The 21,520-nt window shown below is 33.4% G+C and overlaps 1 protein-coding gene across 1 annotated transcript; it reads right to left on the bottom strand.

The window, feature by feature from the left end:
* Positions 1-947: 947 nt before the first annotated feature.
* Positions 948-19,957, bottom strand: LOC149788482 (ras-related protein Rab-7a). Its single transcript, XM_089974469.1, has 5 exons — positions 19,801-19,957; positions 16,460-16,535; positions 11,971-12,097; positions 6,415-6,633; positions 948-5,435 (listed from the first exon to the last, which is right to left on the bottom strand). The coding sequence occupies exons 2-5, from the start codon at positions 16,510-16,512 to the stop codon at positions 5,217-5,219; spliced, it is 618 nt and encodes a 205-aa protein (XP_089830595.1). The 5' UTR covers positions 16,513-16,535; positions 19,801-19,957; the 3' UTR covers positions 948-5,216.
* Positions 19,958-21,520: the final 1,563 nt, after the last annotated feature.

Consider the following 21,520-nt stretch of genomic DNA (forward strand, 5'->3'; position numbering starts at 1 on the left):
TGAAAAACTGTAACAGTGACCCAGTTTTGGCTAACAACATTAGTGTATCCCAGGGAGCACACTATGTTTAAGTTTTCAGTCAACAGGTATAGTAATACAGAAGTTACAGCCCAAACAGGAAAATGGATTCTTGAGCAATTTTATACAAGTTCTACAAAAATAGTCACTGCAAACCAATTCTAGTGCATAACACAGACATGCTAAGATGCATGCTCAGTATAAGTTTGGTGGAAACAGGTAAAACGATGCTGGAATTTGAAAGCACACTCTAGCAAATTGTTTGTAAATCCTGAACTCATGTTTTGGCAGTCGGTTGTTATGATTTTAACGCCAATTTTCAGGAAATGATACATTATACATGGTGGTCACTACAGCTGGTAGAGGAAACGAGATGTAAGTGACCTGTAAAGGCGAGTTTCTTATAACACTTGGCAACCAGGGGTCCTGTTTTGGTGTGTGAAATGCATTCATTTCACCATGCAGTGTAAGCAGTTTGATACCATTTGAAAAGGTATAGGAGTTATATCACAGACAGGAAGAATGAACACAATTTTTAAGCACTTTTAGTGCACATTGTTTTCTCATTTTCATCCTAAGATGAAGCAGTCTCAAAATTGTACCCCTATCAAGGTGGACAGATAGACAAATGCAGTGAGGGATGGACAGGTGACCAAACCATGTGAATTATACATAAAGATTGCATCCTAAAACAAAATGTCATGATCAAATCAAACCACTTCCTATATGATGATAGAGATATAAATATGTAATGTGCTTGCATACAACAAATCTTCCAATTTCTCCTATCAGCGATCTGACAATGATGAGCAAAACCACTTCCATCCAACCTCAACACCACATAATTCTATTACATAATTATCTTCTGGCAGGTCTAAATAAAGAATAAATGTCTAGATATGCACAAGCTTTGAAATAAAACAATGCAATACAAATCTGGAGCAAGTTTATTTTATTAAAGTGATACATCTACTTTTTTCTCATTAATTTCTTTGTAAGTTCTGAAAACATTTACTGAATTTTCCATACAAAAAGCTGAATAAAACAGCACAAGATTACCCCTCAATGTTTAGCATATAATATGCTTTAATCTACGTTTGTTTTCCTCATTCTTTATACAAAACATAAATCACATCCAGTATGACAAAGTATCCAAGACATAAAATACATCCCAGCATGCCAAAGTAGGAATGACATTTTAGATTTATGGTAAGGTATCTTTGATATTTATGTTATATCTGCAATCCTGGTATGAATAAGCAGTGTTCCATGTAAAATCCTGATATGATTCAACAGGGTTCCATGTGAAACCCTGGTATAAATCAATAATGTTCAATGCAAAATTGTGGTATGAATCAAGTGTTCCATGGAAAACAGCCAAGACACCAAAAATATTGCTTACTACTGCTTTCTTACAATTCAAAATAGTTTGTAATTGCAGACATTTTCACCAACTTCATGACCTTATTACAACTTGCAAATTATATATTATAGAAATTAAACAGAATACATCTGAGGAATATTGGAAAATTGCAAAATTTAAACATGCAAATTTGCCAAAATCAGAAATATTATTTTAAAAAATTAACAAGAAAGAATTTGCCCACATACTGTATTCTGGATAGAATACATTTAAAAAGCATGTCTAGATGGGCATTGACCTCTATTATTTAACAAAATATGTAACTGTTTTTCAAAGGTCAAACATGGAGGTTTCTGTTTAAAGTCAAATATCAAGGGTTCTGTTTAAACTTTCCAGACCTGAAAACCTCATATTAACTGTCCTTATCAAATTGAGAAATCAAAAAATAACTCAAAACAAAATCCACAAAACCCATAATTATTTTTACATGAAATAACAACACAAACAATACACCTGTACATTAATTTATAGTTGGCTTCTTACAGAATGACATGACAAATAACAGCAAACCAAGCCTTAGTCATGGCTGGCTAATGATATCGGTATGTTTGGACAATCTAGTTCTTTACTGATTTTAATGGTAACTTTCAGAAAAAAGGTTCAAATAAAGTTTATGAGTGAAATGGATTTGTAATGTGCATACAGTATTCCATAATAAGCATGAAAAATTTACATGTTGATAATTTCCTCCATATCTGACCTTCAAAAATAATATGTGAAAACAAATGTATCACACTACTTGTTGTTTATTATATACATAAAAAAGATATTCCATGAATAAGCATCATAAATATTGTACATCTTAAGAAACATAAATAGGTATCAATTACTTAGACTATAAGTATGCTTTCTTTACAAAATAACAAGTGCCATATACTGCGTTCTTTGACAAACAATATCTTTCTGCATGATGTTAATTTTAATTTTTCACACAATCATGAAAAAATAGGTAGGGCTGTTCCATTAAAACATACTTGGGACTCAGGGAAGGCACTTTCAAAGTGGAGTACTCACCCAGAGATACAATTCAGAACTTTCTATTCATTTTAATATGACCTTTGTGAAATAAAAGTACCTGTCATATATTTATAAAGAGCTGCCTTCCCTGGGTACTATGTATGATTAAAAGGAACAGCTCCTAGCTTAAAACTTGTTTTACAGTGATAAAGTAAAAACAAGAACTAAGAATTCACTGTTGAATACTAACAATTAAAACTAGGAGCTGTGGCAGGTACAAAATGTTAAGAGTGTCCAGATACAAGTTTGGTGTAGTTTGATTAGTCCTGTACACAAGTAACTTCCATATGTATCGTTACACATGTATGATCTATTTCTGACCACAAAGATCACCAATGATAGGTGCAATAGTTTCATTACCTTCAAATATAAAGTTTCCTGTAATAAGCTTGAATCTGTACTTTGTTTTTTCAAAAAAATTATAACTGAAATGAAAGTCATTCAGTCTCACCTGAGAAATAAAACCATAAATCAATCTCTACAATCATTATTAGACAAACATAAATTTTGGATAATTATCATAGGCAAGTTCAGCTCAGTTTACAAGAGCAGGATGGAATGCAAGGAGATCGTTTGCTTATTGCATTGGTTGAACAAAAGGTCCAGCCAAAAGACTGATTGTGGGTATATAATAGCGATTGTGGGTATATAAGACTTACATTATACATCTCCCTCATAAATATATAGGGTATATCTCCTCAGTTTCTTAAAGCTTCTTAAATCATACCTAATTATTATAAACTAACAGCTTGGAAATAACTGATTTGTTTATACGGTGACATAAAGGGAAAAACAAAACATTGTTCAAGCATGTTTGTACACAGATGCATGTGATTAAAACTTACACTGCCCCTCCCCCAAACGAGGAGGAAATTGAAAAACTAGATTCACATATCCGAAAGGCAAATCCCACTCCCACTCCCCATGGGGATTTTTAAGCAAAACTTTTAAGCAACAAAGTCTAAAAAGTCAGTGCATCATGGATCTAAGTTGGTCAAGTCTAGAATTTTGTTAAACAGGCACATATTTAATTCTTTTGTCCCTGATGTAAGGAATTTGTTTCATTTCCAACTGACATGCCTTGCTCCATACAACTATGGCAAATGCACTATCTTTGCCATGTTCTGCCCTTCTGTGCCATACGAAATACTAAGGAACTGTAGCAAATATCATATACCACCTAAAATCAATAACATTATCTATTTTTCCACCAATGTTGAGAATTTTTGTACTCTTCATTCATATTACTTTTAAAAAAATGCAACATTCAGTAGACATTCTTCATCTTCTCTTCCTCTTTTATGAAAAGCAATGAATACAAATATGATTGGCTTCTAACATACAGATACTGCAAGCATACATAAATCTACACAATTCAGCTCATCAACTTTCAGTTTAGTAATACTTTATCTTGGGTCTCTAAGTTGCTGTTATATTGATTAGTGTATTGAGATGTTTATCAAGTATCGCAGGTACTGAAATATTAAGAGTAAATCTGATATTCAAATACATTTTTTCTAATAGAGTTAATTTACTTGTTTTAACTCCACAAAAATTATAAACAAGAAAATAGTAAAGAGACCATGTATAGAACTGATAACAAAAAAGTCCATTTGAATGTGCTAGTGTGCTGAAATGACTAGTCTTTCTGGCATTTCAATGGTATCGTTTACTTACTATTATTCTCTATCCTTGTTTCTTGATGCTGAGCAGTTTATAAAATGTTAGTTCAATATAAAAAACACTAGGATGGAAAGCTATGATATGACATGCACGCTTTAAACAGACAAGTCATCACACATTCCACAATATTAATCACATTTAGAAAGAAGGACTCTGACATTTAATAAATTCAGAATTCTTTTTACTGACCATCCACATGTGAATGAAATCTATATAAAACTTTTCATACATGGCAGGACAATGTACAGGGTTCTTGCACCAAAATGATTTTGCTTTTCAAGGAGTTTTCCAGATTTTATGAAGAAAATGAAAACTTTCAGAAGACATTTTTAAAGTCTGATACTTTGGTGAAGGCACATGTGCAAATATCTCTTAGTTACCAGATTAACCACAGCTACCAACATATGACAACTGTTGCAAAACTTATTTTCTCTAAGAAACTTTTTAGTTAAGATTTTTAATATCAAATTGCAGGGACATTTCATGACAAGTAGTTTTGAAGTTTCCAGAATATTTTCACTGAATTAAAATCCCAGTTGGATTCTAGGACCTCCATAAAAATCAGGAGGGTGCTGGAACCCTGTATGTAGGAATTTCTAATTTCAATGGGCATCAAGTGCTAGAGCCATGCTTTCAGTTTATAAAATAACAGGTAAGTGCCTAAGAATTTGTACTGTAATGATTTAACATCATAACAAAGCACTGTTCCCTCATTCTAGAATTACAATTGCTTCTTGCAACTCTTCAGTGTAGCAAATGCACCATTGTTTTCTTTATTAAAAGCAAATTGTAGAGAACAAGCTAGTGTTAATAATACCATGACAACTTATTTATAAAAATTTAGCTTGTATTTTATTTAGTTTTATTTCCTGACTGTATTCCTTTAAAACTTAAAAATATGATTCACTAGACAGCAAACACATTTCAGCATAACAGATGTGAGGAGCAATCACTCTCTCTATTCAAGTTAAAATAAGAGTAAATAGTGACTAAGTTCAAATAATGAACAAAGTCTTGCACTACTGATTCCCAGAATTCTGTTCAGTTTTGTCAAGAATAATTTATCTACATTCCATCAACACCCACAGCCTTCCTTCGGTTTGTTTTGATCATTAGAAAGCTTGATCTGGTCGGGGAATTCATTGTACAATTCAACTTCTGTTTCCTGAGAAAGAGCATTCTTGGCCACGGTTTGGAAAGCTTGTTCTACATTGATTGCCTCTTTTGCACTGGTCTCGAAGTAAGGGATATCTCCTTTTGAATGACACCAACCCTGGGCACGTTTAGTGGACACCTGCAACAACAACAAAAAATACATCCTGGAAATCTTACTACAAATCAGTGTTAACTGTTTCCATTAACCAAACTAAGAGAAGGAATTATTTTAGCCACAGAAGGGGCATGACTAGAAAAACAAAAAGTATCTCAGGTGGTTTAGACTGCTAAAAATTCAGGACAATCAAGAAAATATCAGGTCCAGTCACTGAAAATAACATCATTTAGGACATTCCAACTGATAACAGATGTTGCTTGTACTTTTAACTCTGCTACCACAATTACAGCCAATTAAATATAATTTTGCAAATTTGACAGACTTCTAAAAATACATTTTAAATATCTACAATAAAGATGAAATTAACTTGAATTTCAATGGTATTCTTAATTCAAAAAGTAAAGAAAAATTGCAGCAGCAATAAAGAGATTACAAAATGACCACTACAGTAGCCATACTTGATGTAAATTGGCATGATTTTAATTTCAAACAAACTGGATGTCTGAACAGCACTATTTTCAATTAAGACCAATTAGACCATGGGATGAATGTGTGTCAAATTGTATGGCAATCCTCCAATTAGACCTTGGAATGAAATTGTGTCAAGTTTTTGTGCAGGCAGTTTAGTGGGAGTAGCGATAACTAACTTGTCATAATGGATGGACAAATGTCAATTAATGACTACGACTGACAGGCCATCTGAAGAGTTCTTCTGGTCTAAACTCAGTGGAGTTAAAAACTTTAACCAAAACCTTGAAGCAAATATTTTCTAACTAACTGTGGCCTGATTTTAAAAAAAAGTGAGTGAATATTTGTCGTGAATTAACTGCTTTACTTAATTATAATTCATCAAGGTTTTAGGGAATATATATAGATGAAAACTGGAACCAAAACCTTAGCAAACTCTTGATGACTATGGCATCAAAAATATGACTACTATATCTTGCCTCCCACTAACAAGCACTTGGCAAAAAGGAATTGCATTTGATGAGACACTTACAGCTCTGTTTTCCAAGTCAATTTTGTTCCCTATCACAACAAAAGGAAAGTTCTCTGGATCTCGTGGACTGGCTTGTATTAGAAACTCATCTCGCCAGCTGTCGAGGTTTTTGAATGTATTGGGCATTGTAACATCAAACACCAGTACACAGCAGTCAGCACCTCGGTAAAATGCCACCCCTAGACTCTGAAACCTCTCTTGTCCTGCTGTATCCCATATCTAGAAAGGAAAAAACACCACAATTGTATTTACATGAATAAAAGATAATGACCACTATCAATAAAATGGACATGGGTTGTACATTTCTTCAGTCAGTGGGTTCAATAGCCACTTTGAGCACAAGAAAGATTTCATGTGTGACACCTGATGTATGTGCACAGAACAAATTGTAATCAAACAAAAATGTATTAAACTGACCAAGCCTTCTACATTGTACTGCACAATTTATGTTATGCAAGGTTAAAAATAAACATTTCTCTGAACTTCAGCATTTAACAGTTGTAATATTTTCAACTTGTGATAGTCGGCATATTTTAATGTCCACTAGGATATTTCATATTTTAAATACAAAAAAAAATCACTAGCAATTTTTTAAACATTTACCCTCAAAGGGACTGATGCTCTACTAGGCAAGAGAATTTTAAGGAATTAAAGATATGACCCATTCCTCCTATTATTGTCGAGAGTTGAAACCATCTGTGATATTCTCCATTCGTAACAAAACTGTCAAATTAGCTACAGTGTACATGCCAGATATCAGCTTGGTACCATTTTCATTCAGGACGAGGTAAACACCATTAGAGGACTTCTTGTGAGAGTCATTGTGGCAGTCGTATTAGACATAAGTCATCTATAGGTGAAATAAATATGTTTGATAATAGCCATCCATTTGGAGACAAATAGAAATAATATTGTCAAGATGTGACTTTCCATTAAGAGGAGCAGCAATAACAGATTTTCAAGTTGGCTGATAAGTGGCCATATTAGACATCAAATCGGCACCATTTTTTATTAGAGACCAAGTATACATCATTAAAAAGTCTTCTAGTGAAAACCCCAGGTCAATATGACTTTCTGCTCAAGTGGAGATGTGTTAATGAGAGTTTTAAGATGGCTGCCAATGTAACCTTAACAGGTGCCTGATCAGAACCATTTTCATTTAGGACCAGCTAGACCTCATAACAGTATTTTTAATGAAAACCCCATGCTGTTATGACCATCCAGTACTGAAAATCCCAAGCTGTTATGACCATCCAGTACTGAAAACCGCACGCTGTTATGACCATCCAGTACTGAAAACCCCATGCTGGTATGATCATCCAGTACTGAAAACCCTATGCTTTTATGACCGTCCAGTACTGAAACCTCAAGCTGTTATGACCTTCCAGTACCGAAAACCTCAAGCTGTTATGACCATCCATTACTGAAAATCCCAAGCTGTTATGACCATCCAGTACTGAAAACCCCATGCTGTTTTTGAAGATAAAGAGCAAACCAATAACCAAGCAAAATGAAAGTCATCAAGAGTATGTTTCTTTGCCACTGACAAGTTAATTTCATATGTGAACTGATAACCTAAAAGCACAACAGCAGATCTTCTGTAGATTTGTTTTCTTTGCCATCACATTTACAGTAAACAATGTAAACTGAGAACAGTTTATTAAATTTGCATGAGCATTTTGCTGAATCATTCTGTGTGGCTATTCCACTGACTGATTCTTTACCTTCTTCCACTCCTTGGGTCAGACAGATCACCTAAGTAAAGATTATTTATTAATCAGGAAGGGGGATATCTTAAAATAATGAAAGCTGTTTAAATAGAAAAGATGTAATGCAGTCTTTTGTTAGACATACAGCACCTGATCATTTATCTTCCTTTATGCAGACCAACTTTGTATCACAATTAATTCCTGCTGTTTTCAATTCAACTGTGGAACATAATAAACACACCTGAACTGGGATAAACATAATACTCCCATGCATTTTAACATTAATGATCACATAGGCCAAGTACAGCATACTCTGCCAGGAACTTAATGTACTAGATTGAAAACAACGAATTCCAAAGGTGGGTACTATATATTGGAACAATAGATACTGTTGAAATCAAAACATATTATAAGTGTAAAGTGATCCAGATATAAAAAATATACCCCCCCGCACACACACCCAGGTAGAAAGATCAAACAGAAAAATTCTGTTCCTTGCATTTCTTTTATGATTTAATAAAACTGCACTGTATTCTATGAGTTAATTAGCCATTAAAACTACTTACACAGATTACAAATTAAGGCAGCTGTTTCTTAACTTTTTTTAAAACAGTTTTTTATGACCTGACAGCTGCCCAAATGCCTTGATAGTGGGAAAACAAGTGGCACTGGAACATAAATAAAGGAAAAATAGTTGCCAGTGTTCTACTTGATCAATTATGAGTAATTATCCATTTTCCATTGATAATGGCAGGACCATAATTGTGGCTGTGAAGTACACATATGCTAAGTCAACTGGCTTCATATATCAGAAACACATCTTTCGATGCTAATCCTTGTCAATATTTTGAAACACTGTTCACAAGGGCCACTCTTTGGTTTCTGTAAAATACCCACTGAACAAGTTTTTTATGGAGAGGCCATTTTAATTTTCTAAAGGAGGGAAGGAGTTGTATGCTTTAAAACAACTGTCTTACTCTGATTTGTAGCATAAAAGATATTATACCATCGCCTATTTTACTCAAAACAAATTTATCTTATACTGAAAGAAAAAACAGGTCAGAAAGAACATTATAGTCCCATAAATTGAATGTTCAGTCACTTAAAATACCTAATCAGAACTGAACTAGTTCAAAATTGTGTATATTCAGCCTCATGACTGCTTAAGTGGTTTGCATTTCAATGAAAATCCAGTGTTTATGTTTTTAACAGAAGCATCTGTCATTTGGAATTTACCTGTCCATATCTCAGAGGACTATCTTTCATTTGTAACAATAGGATAAATTTATGATGTTCTAGTGAAGCTCAAGCAAGTGTGCCTCTTGTCAAGTCAATGCATAAGTTTCTCTGAATAACATTAAAACATAAAAGTATATCAAAAGAAGTCATTCAATCTTTTCTAAATATACATGTACTGAATATAGTGGCCCTCCTCATAAATACCTCTCCATAGGCCACACTCTCTACATCATCAGTTTTCTTTTCAGCACCGACAACCTTTGTACAAAAGTGACATGCTTGGGTGGCCACCCCTCTTTAATGGCAAGCATTTCTGGCCAAAAATGTCACATTTAATTTACCCTCACAAGCAGACACACTTTATCTGTGTTCAAAACCAATATTTGGCAGCAAGGTAAGTAATCCAATAATCTCTACATATGTCCATATGCCTGATGTCAGGATGTTTTTATAAAGAAATCTTGGTTAAAGTACATGGTAACATGTACCACTGTGGTTAATATTATATCATTATCTGCAAATGCTGACACTTCAGAAAATGGGCTCAACAATGTGGTGATTGAGTTTAGGACTTCACAAATCTGTCATGCTTGTTTCTTCAAAAATGATGACTGAAGATAATTGTCAAAATCATAACAGTCAACATAGGTAAAAAAACAGCTTTTGTGGACTGACACAATAAGAAGCCTTGAACAAAACAAGGTACCAGGTGAAGGATGAAAAATCATGACTGTACATATACTTCCTATGTAAACAAGGCATTTCGTCTACTGCATAAATTTTTAATCTGTACAGTTAAATTGCAGTACAATTAGCAACATAGGAATATATGATCCAAAATCTGTAAAGTCACTGTGCAAATGGATAATTATTACTTCAGAAGATAAAAAAAGTAAAAGCTGTTCGACTCAATGATAATGGGGGAAGAGTTCAAGAGTTCTTGTAAAAAAAAAAATTATGTTGGAAAAACTAAAAACCTCCAACACAGTAACAAATACAGATGTTTTGTAGCAATGGAAAACTGGAGTAAAGGAAAAAGAAAAATTCTAAAAGTCAAGCAGTGTTTGCATCAAGATTTAAATGGCATTTGTAACAGTTCTGCAAAGCCTATGCCAACAATATCCCACATACATTTCATCTCTAAGAATCAAGAACTATTAATGTATATCCACTTGAATTAATAATAAAACATATACATCTGCTTATCACAAATACAGTTCCCTTCTGGAAAGGCCACCAATCTTATAATGGTACAGGAGGGGTGGGCATATAAGAGGGGGACCACCAAATACAAGACTTTTGAACTTAGCCTTTCATTGTTTAACATATGACTGAAATAAAGATGACAGATTTTCAACGATATCCAACTGTAAATCACTCGTGATGCCTCCAACTCTCCCTGGGTGGTCTTCATTCAAAGACTGTTAAAATGACAATCAGTAATGTTGACCAGTCTATCCACAGTGAAGTTGCCATTAACATGTCTGCCAAGGCATGATGGCAATTGTATGTATTTATCTCTACAATGCAGAGTGTTATCTTGGAGTGAGAGTAGAAGGGATTGAGTACACCACTTGCTACGTATATCTGATTTAATTTTTATCTGATTTAACTGTTTGTAAGTTTTAAAAATCTTTTTATATTTTAATTTCATTAGTTGTCAAAATATTGTAGTTATATTTACTATGAACATGATACTTTTCAAGAAAACAGTTTGTCCTTGACTGTTCATTTTGTAAACACATTGACCTGGTTCTCAACCTTAATTCAAATTAGTTAGTCATATGAGTAGGTTTTTTTAAATTTATTTTTATTGTGGGAATAATAAGAGTGAGATCAAGGCTGTATTGATTACATGACCCTAGGCTTGTAAATAGTTTTATTGAAGTAAACAACTTTTATTTATTTTATTCTTTGAGTAAAATGATTGGTTCTTGTCAGGGCCATGCTGAGAGTATGTGATGTGAACATGATCACATGGCCCTTATCCAGGCATCTGTTTTGTGCAATATTTAAGTTTTAAACCACTGCTTATAGAGAGAGATAGAGAAAGATCTCAATTGGGCTTCTTAATACTGGTAGGTAAAGGTGTTTCTTTTGTTTTGTCATTTTGGGAATCTAAAGGATCAATTCTTTTTTCTCTGGAAATATTTTGAGTGCTCATGCAGAATTCTTGAACAAAGTTATTTCATTATTTCAAACACCATATCATTTCTTTTGTTTCTGCAAGGAACTGTAGACTTCAACACAGTACAGGACACATCTTACATCATCGCCTTCCATCTTGGATTCTTTGTCAGGACTCAAACTCGAAATCATTAGAACATTTTATTATTAGGACTTCTAAAATTTTATTTGTGGATTATTCTTGGATTTGATTTTTAAAACTAACTTCTTATTTTTTCATTTTTATAGTATGTTTTCCAGAGAAATAATTAATTTATTACATTTTCCAAAGCTTGTTCTTTTCACTCTTTCTTGTGTTAATGCTTATTTGAGCCTAAACACCTAACATAAGACACTGTAAAGTGTGGAAAATTAAAAATTGTATAAACTATGCTGCATTTTCCTGCTCATGCTTAACATGAAAGTCCAATAAGCACCATACCTGCATTGTAACCAGTCTGTCATCTACCATAACTTCTTTTGTGAGGAAATCTGCTCCTATTGTTGCTTTATACTGATTACTGAACTTTTTGTTCACATATTGGTTCATCAAAGATGTCTTTCCAACACTGAAAATATATAAAAAAAGTTTTACACCCAAACATTCCTTTCTGTACCAGTCGCAAGTATCAAACAAGCTTGCTTAATAATGTCAAGTATCATACAAATTTGCTTCACTAGATTTATAAACACATAAATACCAGTGCATAGGAAACAAACTAGCTTCTGGCAGAGAAATGCAACACGGGACATTTTTTTAATGACTTTCATAGAGAAAATATTATGTTCATTACAATATCTAAACAATTAATATTCAATATCCAATAACATAAGTTCATAAAAAAATGAAATAAGCAAAAAATGAGGTGGCATAGTAAATCAATAATCACAAAGTATATTTGTCAAAACAAACTCTAAAAAAATGTAGAATAAAAATAATGAAAAAATAAATAAAATATGTTACAGCTAGTCTTTTTCTGTTATTTCAAGTTTTCTGAGGACATATCTTACACTTAATTACTTCTCTAGTTATCTTTAATCACATTTGTACAAGGATTCAAATAAATGGTTATGAGATAATGTACCGAGGGATATTCCATGATGTTTGAATTTCAACACCATTTTTTAGCACACAATAGGCTAAAGAGGGTGCCTGTATAATTTGTGGAGGAAATCCCAGGTAAGAACCACGGCGCACAGGAAGCTAATGGCAAGCTTTCTCACATACCCACACTAGAAGTGCCAGTGACTCGTTCCCATGCAGAGATGTGATGGCAGTATGTGGGAGCACTTCAGACCACTTGAACCCTCCCATGAGTAACTGTTATTATTAGATTTTTTGCCAGCTGAATTCAGCCATATGACATTAACATGACTGGCTGCTTTCTCCATCACATTCTATCACAATGTGTCATCTTTATGACATAAAAAACAGTTTTATTACCGCTAAAAATCTGTTTATCAATATCATAATTATCATCTTCATCACCAAATTTTAATCATTTCAATGCAATCTGAAAGTATTCTAGATGTTTTATTCCTAAATCAAGAATTTCTATATTTCTTTTAGTCCTGGGAGGGATCACAAATCAAATGGTATGATTTATTTGAGACAGCAGTAAAATTTACATCTGATGTCAGAATGTTGGCAGATTAATTCCATGAGTAAGAGATCTGAGAAATGTTTTGTAAAAAAGCAAGTTAAACCAGATTAATTTTTATGATATTCTGCAAATTTAGAATCTGAACACAGCATGGACTTAATTTAGAGACAGACTGAAAATATATTTTATTTAATGAATGTAATCAGCTGAAAGATAAGTTATATGATTGGCAAAGGAGCATGCTGTACATTAAACACTTTGAAAGTGCGAGATAACCCATGTTATGTACATCAATATTGCTTTAACTTGTGTCCATGATTGTAGATGGCATGGGTCTTTTGTAAACAACATACTACATAGCTAACTTTTGTAGATGATGGAAGATTGTACTTCAAGATAATGTAAACATGCTGACATGACATTTTGACTTTAAAAGGTTCTAGATGGTGTGACTGCTTCTTGTCTTCTTTGTAAATTATAAACAGTTGTATAGTGATGTTGTGAATTCATAGTCTTGGTTTTTAAAATAGAAATGTTGATGGTTCTGAAAGAAAACTTTTGACCCACAACCTGGTCACCCTACTGCATCTTAAGATCTTTACATAAAGTTGACGTCATCAAAACTGTACATTCCAACATTGTATTCAGATTCTAGAATAACTGTTGTGTTCAGATATAATTCGAGTGGAATAATTTATTAAAAAGATTAGAACTACAAAGTGTTCACTGATATTGTGGACTGATCTATTTTGGGATTATTGTGAAATCATTAAAGGACCTTAAGTATTATATCACTGTGATACATCAAGACTTGGAATATTAGCAAATCAGCACAATCACTACTGGAATTCATTTGGAACACACTATACTTTAGGTCTTGTGACAGAACTTTTAGGATCATCTGGGATTAAATGCACAATACTTAAGTTTCTTAAAACATTTTTAAGTTAGATCCTGTAGTACACATAAAGAATGCCAGATAGGCACCAGTTTTATTCTGAAAAAGTAGATGTCATTGAAAGTTTCTTTTATGAAAATCCCAGGTAATAATGATCATCAATCAATTCAAGGTGAATAGAGACAAGATTTTTTATACAATCATTTTAGCATCCTGGACTAACTACGTATAATAAGAAGTCTATAAGTGAAAACTCCATGTTGATATTGCCACCAATTATGGAGAAGAGGTAATAATATTTTTAAGACAGCAACTATGGTGGCTATATTCATGTTTAGTCATTTTCATTTTAATTTAGAACCAAATCATCATTATAAGACCACTTCTGAAAAAAATCTATATCAAAATGGCCTTCTGCTAAAAAGCCAAAACATGATTTTCAAGATGGACACCATACACTTCAGATCAGCACCATTTTAATTTAGATCAGCAAAACTTTTCTAAGACGTTTTATGAAAACCTCATGCTCATATGACCATTCATTCATTTAGGTATTGACAAGATTTTCAAGCTGGCCATCGATGCAACCATATTAGGCTGGCACCATTTTCATTTAATACTAACTAGGCATCACTAGTAGTGACCTGGTGAAAATACCCATACCAATATGACTTTCGGTTTAGATGAGAAAACAAAATTTTCAAGATCACCATAAGAGGCCATTTTTTTAACTTCAGATCAGCATAATTTTTATTCTGGACAAAATAGACTTCATAAGAATATTTTCTGTGAAAATCTCTTGTTGATGTAACACACATGCTGGAGCAATACAAAATTTGTGAAGACGGCTGCTGTGGTGGCTTTGTTGGAAGTCAGACTGGTACCATAGGCATAATACCAATTTATTTTTGGGAAAACCCAATCTTGATATGACCAGCCATTCTTCTGAAGCAGTGATAATATTTATAACATGGCTGCTGTGGTGATATTGGATATCTGAGCAGCCCCATATTCATTTATGACCAACTAGGTCATGTGATAAACATGCAGGTATAAAGTTTCATTCTATACCTTGAAATACTTTAGAACAAATAGCAATAACAAACCATTGCTAAAGAACAGACACATGACATACACAGGACCATCCCATATGCTCTTCTAGTCTGTGTTAGAAATAACATTGACCCCTAACCACCAAATCAATAGACCTCTTCCATACCTAAAATGCAACCACTCCACAAATTTTAGTCAAGGTATGTGACAGGCATGATACCAATTATGACCTTTACAGTAATTGATTGTAATCAATTACATTGTGATCTATAAATGTAACCATAGATTTCATCAGCTCTATAACTGTAATCATCCTGCGCTGGCAGTGTAATCACATAACATAAGCATGATTACAGAGTACCACCAAAAAATTACTAATTATATCCTTAATATCCGTAAGAATAATAAAAATTTCCATAAGAAAAAGACCATGGATGCCAACTAATACAATAAGAAATGGACAATTTTAGGTGGCTTATATACAGGCTAATTTTTCTAAAAATATGTTGTCTTATAGTATTTGGTGACAATATGTCAATTCAAAAATTAATATTCAATTAACAACTCTTTCATCAGCTATATGTCTGATGAGAAGTAGACTTTTCAAATGAATGTTTGATCTATCAACCTCGTTATGGCTGATTTCACAAAATGATTACAGAAGCCAAGTACTTTACTTTGTTGGTGTGAATGTGATGTAAACAGTGCTAAGCATTTGGCACATTAATCTGAATGTAAATACTTGTAAATTAACATAAAATTAAAATTGTTTGTTTTTTGGTTCTACAATGTATAATATTTGCCCACAACAGAAGAAATAAGCTAATACAAACTAATCATAATCATGGTTTCCAAATAAAGTATAATCATAATGATCAGTGCCAAACAACTGGTCACTGTAATTGTAATCCAGCACCTGTAATGGACCCCATGTCTAGTATGTTTCTAAGAATTAAATTTGTTATGCAACAACTATTTCAGTTGCAGTGACAATGACCTCTAAAAGTAAATATACAGGCTTTCTTCCTAATCTGAAGTGCAAGCCATCCACAAAGTGAGTACCTTCTCAAGCCCTGATTATCTCCATACATCACAGTAACTGATATAGTACAAAAGTATTCAACACTTCATTATTATCTATACTTAAAAGTATCAGGTGCTCACAAAAAATCATGCTGAGAACTTTAACATAATGTCAAGGTCTTTTTCTTGTCAAAATGACATCATGCAAGACAGATTTTCCCATAAACTGGCTCATATATATATAACGGTTGCTTCTACCTTACATTAAACTGTAGTTTCATGCTTCTACCTTACATTAAACTGTAGTTTCATATTTTAAAAAAAAATTTATTATAAATAACAAATCTACTAACCCACTGTCACCAAGGATAATGACTTTCAAAAGAACTTTCTTTCTTGAGGCCATAGTGGGTGTCTGTTACAATGGTTCTGTAATGAAAAATGTAATGGTTAAATTCAATGTCAGGAAAAAATCAAAATTTCTCTGAATATTTTTAATATATGTTATAAATCTTTATTCCAAGTCGACTATCAAAGCTGATTCATACTGGTTTATAAAACAAAAAAAATCAAGAAATTTTAAGATTGTCTGTGGAAGGTTCTATTTACAATGCTGATATAACCAAAAAGAATGTTTGGGCTAACAAACCTGACATACGCGATTTCTCATCTGTCAACAAAAATGGTCTCTCAAGACAGGTTGTCTCTCATCACTTGTTTGTAAAAAAAAACATGCACAAGGTCAAATGTAGCACTATTTAAAGAAAAATAACCACAAGCACTGTATATTATATTCTTTAGTTCTTGTTAAAATATTGTATGCATTCATCTGAAAAAATTACATGGCAATTAAGATATACTTCTATCGTTAACATATATATCTCAAGTTCACATGTACATGTATTATTATAGTCAATTGTTTTAATTCTCTCCTTGTCCTTTATAATACCCTAATTTTGCCAATCTGATTAAAATCAGATCTCTGCTGTCCTATGTAAAGATCTGACCACGACCACCTATGGGTCATGTTCTGGTAACCTTTGAATTAGCCAATGAAAATGCAGCTTTCAAATATCTGAAAGTGAATCAATTCGTTCAGCATATATTCCTGGTCTAGGCAAGATGAAGGATAAGGCCAGAGTAAACCAAATATTTTCCCATACTGGAACCAGGTGTTCGAGCCTGTTGTACTATCACACATCAAAATTGTCAATATGGTTGACCTGTCAAACCAGTTTTCTAGACTCCCTTCCTTAACTTTTTATGTTTGTGTTTGATCAGAAGAGTCTTTATTATTCAAGTAATCGTTGTTACAAGTTATTACAAAAAGGTCGGTGGTGTCTGTATCTGTTCTCAAGATAGTTGTTCATAATGCTGGACAAACTGCATGTACTTTAGTCTGGTTTACAAACCACAATATGACTCTTTATGTATGACCTATAAAATTTCAGAAATCAGCAACTAGTCTATAATGGATTTTTTGTTCTTGATCAATATTAATAAGATAAACACTTATGAGCTGACAGCTTTAAAAAAAATAAACTGCCGCATCAGAAATGAACATTCACAATGGAAATGTTTAACAACTTTATTCAAAAAAGAAAGAGGCAATAATAAGGCAAATTTCTTCAAGAATACATCATATCATGCCAAATAATCCAATCAAACTTATGTCTGTTGTGGCACAAAACATCAAGAAATTGGTAAAACTTTGCAAAATTCCGGCAGCCACACCACAATCATGTTAAATTTGAATTTGTATATGATCTCTTTCAGAAAATGACAATGAACTTGATACACAGGATTTTATTTGCTTTGAAAAAATATTTTTTTTTTGTACTTATAATTTCAGGGACCATGCCACAATTGTTATATCCAAATCTGTGCTGTTAGAAATCATGCTATGGCATGATTTCACTGTTTAAAAAAATTATACCCTTCCTATTTGGGTGGACAAAACAAATAAGTTTAAAATGTAAAGAAACACTTCAATAAAACTCTGCAAGACGAAAGGAAAAAAAATACATAATGATGAATTCTATGGAATTGTTATTTTGGGGTTAATGCCATTTTTCAGTACATAATAGGTTATACATGGCACCAGTATAACTGGTGTGGGAAGAACTTGAGAAAGCCCTGGTAAGAACCAATGACCCATGGGTGGCTACTGGCAAGCTTTCTCACATACCCACATTGGTTGAGTCTCAGACTCAAACTGATGTGGACTGAGGTTTGATGGCAATGGTCAGTAAAGGCGAGTGCTTTAGACCACAATGACACCCAGGGACTCACTTATAAGGGATTTAAAAATCTTAAAATGAAGCAGTGATGTGGCTGAGATTAAACAGATCTCCAAAAAAACAAGTCCTGTTATAGTATCCCACTTTCTGTTTTCATTTTGTTAAGTATTTTGTAATATGTGTGAAGCTCAGACAGATATCACCAGTCATAATGTGCATTCACTAACATATCCTATTATTTTAACTACAACTTTCATGAAGGATAACCATTTTATAAGTAAATGCAAAAGATCATAGCAGTGTGCCTTAAACAAAGTTCAATAACATATGCACTGTTAACTTCCTTAGACAAGTGCACAGTGGCATATTCTTTAACTTACATGTCCCTTGAATGCTGATAAAACAATTTATCTATCTCTAAGTAATGACTATTCAATCCAGGGGATGTTATTTTCTTTCCTGCAAGGACTTGTTTCTGCAATCTCAATATAACTTCCATCAACTAATATAATTTAGTTGTTTTTTTTTACAAATGAAAACCATGTATTTCATGAAGCATGTTTGGGTGCCTGAAGTTTAAAATAAAACCCAAAACAAACACGCTCTGACAGGCCCCACAACACTGAACTAGTTTGATTCTGAGTGTGTGTGTGTGTACTGTAAGGAACTGACCATTCGATTTATGGGACTACAGTACATTCATAGTGGATTACAAAAAGTCCATGTTCCAGACCAGTAGTAAACAGTCATTGATGGTGTTGATCTGAATTTGAATTGACAATCTCTTCCAATACCCCATTTCTTGAACACACAAAAATAATTTTGTTTTCATGATACTGTTTACATTGCGGCGGGATTAAGTCCTTGTAACAACGACCTGGGTTTTGATGTTGATCACTTAACATTTTGTTTTGCTGGCTTAACATGTTGCTTTGTTATTTTTGTTGGTGTCAACACTGTGAACAATATTGGCTAAATTGTGAAGTAAAATATTCCTATTTTGTCGAATGTTTTATAAATTTAGTTCTAGTTGATATACAATGTACTACAACCTAATCTTAGTGGATACACTTGTGTCTGTCTTATGTAGATACCTTTGAACTGAAATTCACGTGTCATGGGTGTCGCCAGTTTTATCAATAGATGCTACACGACTGTAATAATAGTATCCTTGAAACAAAGGGGATTAACTCTATATCTAACATTGCTTCCGCTTGGCCAACAAAGGTGAATTTTTATCTTAAACTGAAAAAGATAGGTTTATTTCTTGTTACATCCCGATACTTTCGTTTTGACCCTTTATTGAAACAACAGCTGATTTTAAATTACAGCAGCAAAATTTAAGTATTAACGCCTCGTCTATTTCAAGCTCAACTTAAACAGGTTTCTGCCATCAAAGTCCGTCAAAAGAGATATATGTTAATAAAGATGATATATTATTATAATATATTTACCTGTATCGTATGTTTGCTGTTATACGGATTCCAATACTATACAAATGAAGTTTTGAACTGAAGACCCGATCGACACCCTCTTACAAGCAATGGCGATCCATCATGTGACATGAAAATGACGTATTGCAACAGACTGGTGCCTTCATCCTTCTGATAGTAATCCCATTTTGTGTATAGACCAGTCTAAGTCACCTACTCGAAATACTTCGGCATGGATTGTTAGATGTTGAGTGTCGTTTTCTTGGTATCTCGGTACCAATTGTTTTTCGATAGACCTCAATGCTAATGTTTTATGAAATAAAGATACTTTCTATCCTACCTCAGCATGCATGTCGCAAACTGTCATAAAGATCAATGTTAGATTGTCAATTTGACAAGGATAAAGCCAAGTACTCCATTGCATTTAAGAGAGATAACTCTGCTGGAACCAGACGGGGTAAGAGTTATCTAGTCACAACAGACAATTTCAGCCATGTGTACTACACTTTAAAAAAAAGTAATAACAAATACAAAATATGATCTAGATATGAATTAACATAATCTCACATGTTGCTAAGAGGTTCGACGTTTTTAAGTCTAACAGAAAGTACAATTCTTACATAATGCACCAATCACAGTTAGTTTTGTTATTTATTTATAAATATAATGTTCATACACCTAAACCCCGCCCACCTGGGGTTGTACAATTGGTACCGTTATACTTCTTTATCCTGTATGTCATAGGGGAGCAATAGATTTACGATTCGAAATATATATAATTAGAAAGAAAAATAAAACTTTGGAATTAACTATGAAAACAAAGTCATATGGACAGCGTTCGTTTGCAAACCAGGGCCCAGCAACGTGAAATGAAATGTCCACTGAACTTAGACACAAAGACACAGTGATCACACCCGTGACGTAAATAGCATTGCCTCATTTCATATAATGTATCCTGTTTCTGCTAATAATTATAATAAACGTATGAATTTGTGAAAGAGAAAAAAGCTTTGCTTTATATAATGATAATACGCCTAGAAATCTAGATTTTCTGTTTTAATATGTCTAAATCTTAGAAAAAGTTGTTCTATCCCAGCTTGTATCTAAATTCAAACAGTCTTTTTAGCAATGTACAATCTGCATATCGCCCTTGCCACAGTACTGAAACTACTCTTTTAAAAGTAGTTAATGACATTCTCTCTGCATTGGATAGTGGAAAGATTACAGTCCTCACCCTCCTTGGTTTGTCTGCAGCATTTGACACAATATACCATGATATATTACTTCACCGTCTCCAGCATATATTTGGCATTCATGATACAGCCTTACTGTGGTTCAAGTCCTACTTGGTCAACAAGACACAAATTGTATCTGCAAATGGAATACACTCCAACCAAGTTGATCTATTTTGTGATGTTCCACAGGGGTCTGTTCTTGGACCTGTTCTCTTCATTCTGTACACTCAGTCGCTCTCAAGTGTCATAGATCATCATCCAGTGTCTCATCAACTGTACGCTGATGACACGCAAATATACAAAACTAGCCACCCAACTGAAGTTGATGCTACCATCCAAGGTGTAGAGAGGTGCATTTCTGATGTGAAATCATGGATGACTTGTAACAAGCTGCAGATGAATGATGATAAAACTGAGGCCATTCTGATTACAACACAAAGACTTTCTCATTCACATCCTTTACCTCAAACAATAAATATCAGCAACGCCAACATTAAATTCACACA

This window comes from Sinohyriopsis cumingii, chromosome 11, assembly GCF_028554795.1.
Source record: "Sinohyriopsis cumingii isolate HCF-2022 chromosome 11, ASM2855479v2, whole genome shotgun sequence".
Taxonomy (NCBI): Eukaryota; Metazoa; Mollusca; class Bivalvia; order Unionida; family Unionidae; genus Sinohyriopsis; species Sinohyriopsis cumingii.